At 38.7% G+C, this 11458-nt stretch overlaps 2 protein-coding genes across 2 annotated transcripts; one reads left to right on the top strand and one right to left on the bottom strand.

Annotated features, from left to right (window-relative positions):
- Positions 1 to 151: 151 nt before the first annotated feature.
- On the bottom strand, positions 152 to 6974 carry pacc1 (proton activated chloride channel 1). The gene is made up of 8 exons (XM_014989194.2): positions 6442 to 6974; positions 5249 to 5360; positions 4890 to 5099; positions 3071 to 3225; positions 2137 to 2279; positions 1254 to 1395; positions 1072 to 1179; positions 152 to 977 (listed from the first exon to the last, which is right to left on the bottom strand). The coding sequence occupies exons 1-8, from the start codon at positions 6475 to 6477 to the stop codon at positions 816 to 818; spliced, it is 1068 nt and encodes a 355-aa protein (XP_014844680.2). The 5' UTR covers positions 6478 to 6974; the 3' UTR covers positions 152 to 815.
- An 841-nt stretch (positions 6975 to 7815) lies between these two features.
- Positions 7816 to 11103, top strand: nenf (neudesin neurotrophic factor). The gene is made up of 4 exons (XM_014989209.2): positions 7816 to 7995; positions 8108 to 8168; positions 8285 to 8388; positions 10571 to 11103. Exons 1-4 carry the CDS (start codon positions 7855 to 7857, stop codon positions 10745 to 10747), a joined length of 483 nt encoding a protein of 160 aa, XP_014844695.1. The 5' UTR covers positions 7816 to 7854; the 3' UTR covers positions 10748 to 11103.
- Positions 11104 to 11458: the final 355 nt, after the last annotated feature.

The following is an 11458-nucleotide window of genomic DNA, read 5'->3' as shown; positions in this document are numbered from 1 at the left end:
ATTCGATTTATCTTGCGCATTTTTCTTTAGCTGCCAACTACGTTTGCGTATAATACAGCTTTTTAAATTTAATTAATTTTTTTGCTACATATTTAAATAAGCATTGGTTAAATCTTGTTAAAACTTGTTAAATCACATTTGGAGACAATACTTTGGGCATGAAATCCAATTTATTTTCATTAAAATGGAACTATATGAATACTAACAACTAACAAATTCATAATTTAAGTCAACTCTAACAATGACCACAATGATACTTTTTCATCAACACAAAAAGTGGAAAAAGAAAACAAAAAATAAATGAAAATGGAACATTTTTTTAAAATGTATACACTAAAAACAAACACTAATCCCTTTTGAGATAATCTATGAAATGTTTCAAACATTTTTATTTGTTAAACAAAGTACATAAAAGAGAATCACTACACTACTCCCTTCTCGAGTTATTTAGCACAACTGTTTCTCAGTTTCACAAAAAAAACATACAAAAAAAGTTTAAAGAATCTCATTTCTCAGCAACATTGCTGAGTATGTGCAAAGTTGTGTTCCCCAGGAATGTTTAGAAATGCAACAAAATATTTCACTTTTATAAAGAAAATACAGCCACGGTGAATTGGTGAATCTAAAATGCTAAAACGTAGCTAGCTCTGTGTGTGCAAAATTTACATTCCAATCCTTAGTGTAAATTACTCTCCAATTATCAAAAATATATGTATATAACAGCGTTAAAAAACAGCATGTGTGATAAAAAATATCATTCACTTGAACGTTTCTCTCCATGCCAGCATGTGCGAGCAGTTTTCCTGCGTTGCGTTTTAGCTTATCGAGTTTAGCTCCCTTGCTTTGTGCTTCAGGTGCCTCTTGCGCATCTTAATAATCCATTTTATGGTGAGCTTGGCAAAATTTGCAGCCTTGAAGAGAGCCATGAAGACGACACAGAGGATGCCGATGGAGCTCCAGGGATTTGCAGTCACTATCTGCATAGACAGAAGCACAGCTGACTTGAACACTGACAGACTCACGTGTGCAGGCTATTCTAGCGAGGGTGACAATATCTCTGGGAAAACTTACCAGCCTGATTTCCTGAATGTAAGGATCTCGCCACTCGAAGACAACAAAGAAGAGCTGAACCGTCTGCTCTGATTCAGACCTCTTGTCGTTGAATTTCACCACTCCCGACTAGAAGAACGAACAGAAATCGTGAAAGCGCAGCCTCTGATAAAGACGTCTTCGTGTGCATAAGCCGGTAATACCTCTTGCCGAAACTCCACCGCTTCGCTGCGTCTGCCGGACGTTTTCACGAGAGACATTTTGACCCAGGTTCTGAATCCTCCAGAGAATGTCCACATGGAGTAATTCCGCTCGCAGTCCCTCATGAACTCGGACTTGTTCGCGCTTGAGGTGCCGGGAAAGAGAGGAGACATGAGCTGCCGGATTCAGACTGGTTCAACTTCAGACGCCTTGAAAAAGTGTTTATAGCCCTTAAACGTTTTCACATTTCATTGCAACTACAAACTTTACTGTGTTTCATTGTCTGGACTTTGAGGAACCTCCTTTCGGTGGAAGACTTTCAGGGTAAAAACTAAACTTAAGGTGACAATTAGGTGAGAAAATTCAAAGGGTATGAATACTTTTCAAGGCTGTGCAGCTGTTTGATCACACATTTCAGAAGATAAAGGTGAACTCCCAACAACCTAGAGGTTTAACTTTTAAGTCAATTTTTACCTAACGCGATCACTTCCCTGCGATATCCAGCTGACATTTTACTATCTGTGCCTGTTCTTTTACAGAGGTACAAACATTTCGACGCCAATAGAGTGATGAGGGACAGTTTGTGAAACACACTGTTCAGCCAAAGGTTTACTTTACGGTGATAAAACATGCAAGAATTAAACCAGTCGGATCTTGTTTCAGAGGCATTTCTATTTTTCTACCTAACGTATAAATGCTTACTCCACCTGATTGAAGAAAAAGCTGATTGCTTTAAGTTCAACATTATCTTACGATACAATGAATAGACGGCCTGAAAACGTGACGAAGGTACACAGAGGCAGCATCGGCAAAGACTCGATTGTCCGTGGCGGTTATCTCCCACGGCAAACAAAGCAGGATCAATACTTTAGAGTTTGCGTTTACCTTTCAATCAAGTCACTGAACTTCGCAAAGAGCATGTATGAAATGGCACTGAAGTCCTCCTGGGTTTCATTCTGGCTGAACTGCATGAAGATCAGCTCTTTGTTTTTCACGTCCGATGGGCCACGGACCACCACGGCCCGTTTCTGTGACACAACAGGAGAGAGAGACGATGTGTGGCTGTAAATCAACGGCGACGGTTCACATAAAAAAAGGTCAAACCACTTAAAGAGACAGTATTGTGTGTTTTCATAGAACAGTCAATTGATTGTGCTACCTTCAGTTTGTATAAAAATGCTGCATATGTCAAATATGACTTAAAAGAAATTTGATTAATGCCTTGAAATAGGGCCTCCGTCTCTTTAAGAAGCTGCTGTTCTTTCTGAAACGCCACCCTCAGGAAGTCATCACAACATGGCTCCTCTATTAACCCTGCAACAATGTTTTTTCCAGAACTTTTCTGAGCAGATATGTAATTCCACCAGGTATTTGCTAATTGGTGCTGACTAGTTTGAAGGAGCTCAGTGGGGGAGGTGGAAGCTCAAAGGAGTGAAAACTGCAGTTCAGAGAAGGAGATTTGTCTTCGAAGGCGGGGCTAGGTCCACCCAGGCGTTTTGAACAGCTGAATGGTTGCTGAAAGGATTTCTCAAACATGCGTCAAAGAATCAAAGCAACACTCCAGGTATGTTTTTGATGAGGGAACAATATAACATGACATAAATCTCATTCTGCCCCTCTAAAAGTTTTTCCACATTTTTTCCTATTAAAGCCACAAACTTCAGAGTATTTTGTGGGGTATTTTATTTGACAGCCCTTTGAAGAAAGGCCTCCATTATCATCAAATATTTGAAAATTCATGTCAAAAGTTTCAAGGGGTATGAATACTTTTTCAGGTCACATGTTCTCTACTGACTGAATCAATGTGTTCACAGTGTACCTGTTTGCGCTCTGTGAACGGCCCAAAGTAAGTGACCTCTGTGATCTCACAGTCCCCTTCCTGAGGCGTACCAGGGTCCACTAGAGGTGGGATGTTGTCATGGTAGTGATGTTTGCAGCTCAGCAGCTGAGCATCGTCAGGAAACAGAGCGATACCTGCTCAGAGGCAGAAACAAAAATACTTTGAATTTTTTATAGTTCAGACACTCTGATAGGATACATACTACAGCAGCTTTAGAGTGGACTTACTTGATTTCATTTGATCTTTTACTTTGTGTTTGAATTCGTTTTATTAATTATTTTTTTCAGACGCTGCGGTTTTTCTTGTTTTGGATCAGTTGCCTGGCATTGTGCATTTCAGCACTGATGGTATGTAACGTGATGCGATACAATAAAAATGTGTTATATCCATGTTTAACACCTTCGCTTGCTCGTTATTATTTACACCGACTTGATTGCCGGTGGTGCTAAAAAGTAGGTGTGAAGCAGAGCCTTAAAGTGCCAAATACTCTCCCTCTCTACTATGTAAACACGCCTCACAAACTGCTCATTGTACCTCGACAAAATTTACCCAAAGACAAACACTTTCTCCACAGGAGGAAACATAATTAGCAGCCTGGATAATGGTCGCTTATGTTGTCGTATCACAACCACAATTCTCAGAGTATTTCATGAGGATTTTATGTGAGAAATCAACACGAAGCTGAGTATAATTAAGAATAATCATGTCAGTGTAATTGGTTGTGTGTCTCCACACATCTGGAGAATGTTTTACTCGTCGTCGTCACAAAACAGCTCAAGCTCAGACAGTTTGTAAATCAATCTGAACGGCTTCTATCAAATCTCGTCACAGACTCTTAATCAAACTCTGACCTGAACTTTGAATGGGCCACTCTAATCACTCTAATCACCTTTACATTGTGTGACCTAAGTCGTTCCTTTGTATTTCTGGCGTTAGTGTTTTGCATTTGGATTGGTCTTTTTCGGCTTTCTTCATTGTTCTTAGCTTCATCCATGTTCTGCTCCACTGGAATCGGCTTCCCTGTCCCTTTAGGCGTGACGCAGCTGCCACTGTGTTTCACATGTCAAACAGAAAGTTACATTTCTGTCTCATCTAGCCTTCAACCACATGTTTTTGTCCATTACATGGTCCTTCGAAGACATACTTAAGGAAACCTAAAAAAAAGAGGAATGCTGATGGCTTTCCATTTGCCAGCCTCTCAGATTTGGGGAGAGAATGACAAATATTTATTCTATACAGTCAAGACACCCCCGGAAATTTTTTAAATAGGGGTGCCCAGACTAGGCCAGTAGAAATTTGAATCAATTAATTTATTTTGTATTTATTTATCTTTTGGATTTTGCATGTATGTCTTCATTGAAGAGGATGACTCTGTATTCCTTTCAGTGACATGAACATGATTTTCTGGAGAGACAAATGGGGCGGCCCAACATTTTTCAAACGGGCCACGGCCCCCTGGGATCCTCCCTTGTCAGCACCACTGATTCTATCACCACTTTGCCCCTGTACTCCAAAGTTACCACGGCTCTCCTAATAAAGCCTGACAATTCAGATTTCATATTTGGGTCATGGATTGAAAGATGGTCAATGATATGTTGAATGATATGTTCAACTTTGTTCTTTTTACTTGCGACTTCATCACCGCTTTATTCCTCATATGTATGGCGTTTTCTTTGTCCTTTATGATTCTGTATGTTTATTTAGTTTTCTTTTTCTGCATTTGTAAGTTGTCCTACTTTGTGTTGGTTTATCATTAAAGTTTGCAGTGCAACATGCGTTGTGCTGCGTTCATACGAACCAGGAGGGGAGAAGGAGTCCACTTCCTTGTAGCTGACCGACATGACAGGCTGACTGAGTTTGCTCAGAAAGTCGGAGATGGTCTGGTAGGCCAGGAAAATCGCCACGGCAGTCAGCACCAGGTAGATGAAGATGAGCAGCACGGTGAAGACGTTCTTCACGCAGGTTTTGCTGAATCTCCGCGGTGGACTGTTCCCTCGCATGTCATCCTCTGAAGAAGAATAAGGAAGGGTTAAAAACATGAGGGCAAACAGAAAGTGATGCTTTGAGACGAACTGCATCAGAAGGAATATACCCCATGACGCTAGGTGTGCCTACTTTCCTAACGGAAACAGATTAAACCGAGGAACAGCTACTTACCTTGTCTGACGTTGCCGTTGGACTCCGCAGGCACCGTCTCCTCCTCAACATCGTCAAGAGAGTCTTGAGACTGACCATTGCCTTCGTCGCCTTCGTAATCTTCATCGTTGAACTGTTTATTTAAAAGAAACAGAAAAGCGTCCTGATCTTGACATAGCTTTAAATATGCAAAGAGTCATTAAAGAGTTTTTATGGATAACTATGAAGGCCCGTCTCTGTGTGAAACATCTTCAGCAAGTTCATGTCTAACTCCTAATTGTATCTCTAGCTTTATTTTGCCAGCTTCTGGAGTCACCAGTCCAGACCTGTCATCTGATGAAATCAGCAGAGGTAAACAGAGGTGAATGACACAACAGTGATTAGGACTGCCACAGCACAAAAACATGCATGGGCTAACCAGTATTAATTTTGATTTATTATCTTTAACCCATTCCTAAAATATATATATTTTTTCAGGCTAAACATTTAACCAAACAAGCTGGGGCAATGTTTAGTCAACTCAGCGTTGAATTTGTTTATGTATGAACAAATTCATCAACATGTAGTTGGACTGTTTTGACCCAGCATGTTTCACAATGTAATAAATGCAGCCATGATTGAGGATTTTTTTCCTGTTGCTTTTATAAAGTATTATTTTATTATGATATTAACTTGTTGCCACAACTAAATAAGAACTTGATTTCTTTTTAAGCAGTTCAGAATTTTCTTTATATTGTAGTTTTATATTTTAGAAATATTTTAAATTATTTGCTTTGGTTTATATGTTGCTGTTGTTTTTTATTCTTGTTATGGACGTAAAGACTGTCATTAAAGTTTTAATTTTATTGTATTGAAGTAGCACTATATATTTGGACAAACTTTATAAACTCCACTAGTTTATTACTGTGTTACAGCAGCTTTACTTATTCTCACACCGTTAATGAAGCTAAACTTAAAACTACAGAAAACAACTTTATAACTGTACATTTAATCGCAGCGCCGAATGTTTTTGCCCTTTGAACAAAATCCGTCCAAAATGGCAACAGCTAAACAACGACCTGTTGCTTTGTAGCGTGGTACTACATGACTTATGAAGCAGCATGCCGTTTTCAGCTCCGGTCCTCGACAGCATAGTCACATGACGAGAAGAGAGTTGTTTATGGATTATTTGGACAAACGTGAAAGACAAAAAAAAGAGGAAGTTATAATGTTACCTGTTGGTATGAACTCCTGTTTCTCGTCCCGGGCATTCCTCCGCTCTTCTTTCCCCTCTGACTGGAGCTGTCGTAAAATCCTTGAAGCTGTTTCTAATTGTTCACAGAACTGTCTTTAGGTAAAGCGTGCATGTTTAAGGAAATGTCATTGGCCAACCCTGGCGTGCGCTCCAGTTCACCGGTGTCTACTCCAACCCAGACCCCCAACTCATTCAGCTCCTCTCCCCACCCCCAACTCAAGCAGCCTTGGTTGCGATAATAGCGGCCCATCCCGTGATAACCAGGCACCTCTACAGGCTGCGATACACTTTAAAGGTTGCTGTTTCCTTGACGTGCTTTTCTTGTTTCCTCCATCCTTTCCTTAGTCTGATGGAACCTATCGCTGTGTTCACATGCTCACGGGAACGTTCAAAGCTCTTCTCTCTGTTTTTTTAAAAAGTATTTTTCCGGCATTAGAGGTCTTTATTAAAAGTCACCAGACAGGAAATGGGTAAAGAGAGAGAGTCAGCAAATGCCTCACGGTTGGGAGTCGAACCCTGGACTGCAGCCTCTTTATCCCTGAAGTTAATTTTTTTACTCCAAAAGATACTTTTATTGTAAAAGCGTTAAACAGCAATATTGTAATCCTCCCACCCCCAAATTAAAACCACCAAATTTTTTTTATTTACATTGCCATTTATCGCTCCAAAAATGAATTTTGTTTTACCCAAGTGCTTTGTTCAGAAGTTTACATAACGAAATTCTTGTCTTTTTTGTGTCATTATTTTCTACGTTGTATGCTGAAAAAGCTGTACAGTTATCTTGCTGTAACAAGGTATAAATCCTTATCTGGGTATTTTTATTTGCAGATGTATTTCCTCATTTATTTATTTATTTCTCGTCAGTCTTCCACAAATACCAACTACTAAAATGTAAAATGATATCCAGAGAAACTAATGTAAGTCAATGTCAAATTTATTATTTATGCAACACATTTAAACACCTTAAGTTTACTAGTTTTACAGTCAAATACCCGTATAAGTATAAAAATACAAATAACAACAACAATATTATTATTATTAATAATAATAATAATAATAATAATAATAATAATAATCCTTGTTTTGCTACATAAAAACCTTGCTGAGATCTTAAATCTGTTTTTCAAGAGGGACCTGGCAACATACCGATTACAATTATCAACATCGACATCCAGAGGAATCCATACGTTTAGTTTTAAAAGAATCAAAAATAAGATAAAATCACCTAAAAACTTACATTACGTAGTTGATTGAATAAATTTAATTCCACAAACCTTTTCTGACAAGACTAGTCACATTTCCGAGAGTTCACAAACGCAACACCGAAAGTATGACGAAGGGTTAAGTTCCTGGATGAGTTTCCGCACGAGGTCCGTCAAACAACGTCCCTGCCATGGCAACGACGCCGGTTTGGGTCCTGTTCGTGCTTCTTTCTGTGAGTTTAGCCGAAGAGGTTCAGTTAAATTACAAACCAGCCACAAAACCTGTGCGACTTTTCACTGAGGAGGAGCTCCAGAGATACGACGGCAGTGAGGTAATATTTATGCTTTTGATAACTCCCCGGTTCCTAAATATGTGTTTATGAGCGCTCTGTTCAATCGTGATAAGGAATAACTTACTGTCCTTTGTGTCACCTGCTGTTTCAGGAAGGCCAGCCTATTTACATGGCAATAAAAGGTGTTGTGTTTGACGTCTCCAAAGGAAAAGGTATTTTTTAAAAAGTGGAGCACGATGAAAGAAAACATTTCAAAACCTCCGAAATAGTTGAACCCAAACCAGTTTTCTGTCAACCCACATTCCAATGTTTGTTTGGCTCATTGCAGAGTTTTATGGTAAAGATGCTTCATATAACGCTCTAGTTGGGAAGGACTCCACCCGAGCTGTGGCCAAGATGTCCCTGAACCCAGCAGACCTGACGTCAGACACTGTGAGCAACACAAAAGGATCGGCGGTGCCACCCTCTTAATTGTCCAAACTGTTGTCAGATTGACATGCGTCCATACATAGAAGAATATCCAATCCTTCTTTTGTTTCGAAAACAGATCTGCATTTTCATCCACTTTCAGTTCACATGAACGCACCACTCCATAATATGGATTTTGAAATAGTTTGTTTTTCACAATGGGGCCTTTCATTTTTCAAGAGTAATGACCACTAAAGCGTAACAGCTTGAACCAGACTAAAACTCATTACACACACCATCCCGAACTCTGCTTTCACATGATCATATCGACCCCAAGCAATTTTTAATATCAGACAAAAAAAAAGATAAACAGCCTTCAAATAATAATAATTTCACTTGTTACATTCTCGTTTCTCTTTGCGATTCAGTGATTTTATTTCAGCTACACTTGAGGGTTTTTAAGCATAATTTTACCACATTTGAATTTAAGTGCATGCTTTGGCCAGGATACACAAAAACCTTCATTTTGATGACAGAATTTGTTGTTCCATCATTTACATCAAGTGGTCCAGTTTCTAAGGAAGCAAAGCAGCCCCTCACCATCACACTGCCACTGCCATGCTTAGCCATCAGTGTGATTTATTTATTTTTTTGTAAGTGTGCCAATTTTCCACCTCTTATTAATCCTCAGAATATTTCCCCCACAATTTCAGGTATCTTTTTTTTTCTTTTGTTAAATGTGTCACAGCAATGAAACAATTTGTCTGTTCTACAAGTCAGGCAGTAATTAGGTCTGGATGTGGCTAATTAAATTTACTCAAATGTGATTAATCACAGGTCATTTTATGCAAGCTAAGCAGAGTTATTGTATTTTCACATTGTGCTGGGTATGTTTGAATATTTATTTCCCCTAAATGATTGAAAATATTATCTGAAAACAGAAATGTGTGACAAAAGAAATCTCAGGGGAAATAATTTATCATGCCACCATATCTTCAAAGAAAGTGTGTTTGTTTTAGGTAAGTTCATCTTTTCCACGATTTAAATGAAAACTCTCAGATTCGCTTAAAGTTTAGATCGTAGCGATCTCAGCTTTGCTCCGCAGAAATAAATGCCGTCAGCTTCATTGTCAAGAAGACAGTTGATATTGTTCATCGCTTTGGCTTCGCAAAGTGAACACAACCAAACTTCCTGCTGTTGTCACCAGAACATCGTCATCATTCTGTGACAGATTCAGATTCAGATTCCTCTGGAGCAAAGATGACCCTCGAGTTTCTCCTCTTTAGCAGCGATCAGACGCTACTCGGCGAAGGTCGGCGCTCCGTGGAGCCAGCATGCAGCAGAAACCAGAAGCTTTCGTACACCCAATGAAAAGACTTGCACACACCTCACGTTAAATCAGGCCAAACTTCTCCTGTTTTAGGCCAGTTAGAATTACTACAGTTATTTCCATTTGCTAAATGCCGCAGTATTGAGAGGAAGAATATGTCCGAAATTTGTTTATGAATGTCTTCAAAATTGGTTTTTGATAGCATTGCCTTTTGTATGACTTGAGTCAAACCTTTTGGTTTTCAATTCACAAATCTGTGATTGAAATGATTTGCTAATTTAACAAAACCATTCGCATCAATATCATTACAAAAACCAACTAGAACATGATTTGACCATTTTCTTTCGAAGCTCTTTGAGATATCAGGCGTTGAAATAAACATTTGAAAATTTCAGAACAAATACATCTTAAACGTGACGATATGGATCAATATTTACATTTTGCATCTGTGTAATTGGATCGTTAATCATTTAATTGATATCCACTGATGAGTTGTTGCACCGCTGGTAGAAAGGCGTCCCCACTGCATCATGCTGCCATCACTGTGCTTCACTATGTGGTTGATGTTCAGGATGAGCAGGGTTATCAGAGTAAATACCATGAATAGAAGTGCACACCACACTTTTCAGATATTTTTTGTTTGTAAAAATTGAAATCGATGTGTTAATATTGTTATCCATTCCACCTCCTTTCGCAGATAAGCGACACGTTTTATTGGTCTTTCACAAAAACACAAATGAAATTCAGCGAAGTTTGAGGTTGAAATGTGATCAAATGTAAAAACAAAACAACAACAAAAAAAACGTTCAGCCGGTATGAATAGTTTTGCAAAGCACTGTAAAGATTTATTTATTTTTTTTATCTTTCCATCTACAGACCGGACTCACGGAGGAGCAGCTCCAGTCTTTGGACAGCGTGTTTGAGGGAACGTACAAAGCCAAGTATCCCATCGTGGGTTACACCGCAGCACGACTCCTCAACGCGGACGGAAGCCCCAAAAAAGACTTCAAACCAGAAGCCCAGCCTCATTTTCAAACCAGAGATGAATTTTAATGCCATCTTGGGTTTTTGTTTTTTCTACTCTGATCAAACAGTGCTCTGATCTAACACTATCAGAACACTATTTGTAGTGTAAGATTTGTTCCCATTATTCTTATTTGAACGCTCAGTGTTCCCTGTGGGTTCATTGTCTTCTCTGTTTTGACAAATTGCTTGAGTCGTCTATTTTTACCCTGGTTGTTGCCTTAAAGAGAGATTTTATTAGTCCTGCAGAAAACTACTAATATCCATAGAAAATGTTCATTTCAAAAATGTGAAATAATCAGACTACTTCCTGACTCTGTCTGTGTGCTACATCCGTTTCTGTTTGTATTTGAATCACAATTTAAAAAAAACAAACAAAAAAACAATACCACCAAAGTCAGTTATTTAATCACTGTTTTTATGAAAAGTTAAACTTTTGGCTAGTTTCCTAAAACTGCTTTTAACGGGTAAGGATGACTTGTTTTGCATCCACACAGTATTATTTTATAGCGCAATCAAGTAAATATGACACCTTCAGTTGTTCTAAAAATGCTATATATATCAAATATGACTTAAAAGAAATTTGACATTGCAATTTAACACCTTGAAATTGGGCCTCTGTCTCTTTAAAATCTCTGTTCATTCTGAAACTTCGCCTTCAGGAAGTCATCACAACATGGCTCCTCGATTAATATCAACAACGTTTTTCATTGAGAAGCAGCTCATATAATGAGTACGGCA

Source organism: Poecilia mexicana, unplaced genomic scaffold, assembly GCF_051168715.1.
Source record: "Poecilia mexicana isolate PSO_F unplaced genomic scaffold, ASM5116871v1 scaffold_22, whole genome shotgun sequence".
Taxonomy (NCBI): Eukaryota; Metazoa; Chordata; class Actinopteri; order Cyprinodontiformes; family Poeciliidae; genus Poecilia; species Poecilia mexicana.
This window is presented reverse-complemented; position numbering and strand designations above follow the sequence as displayed.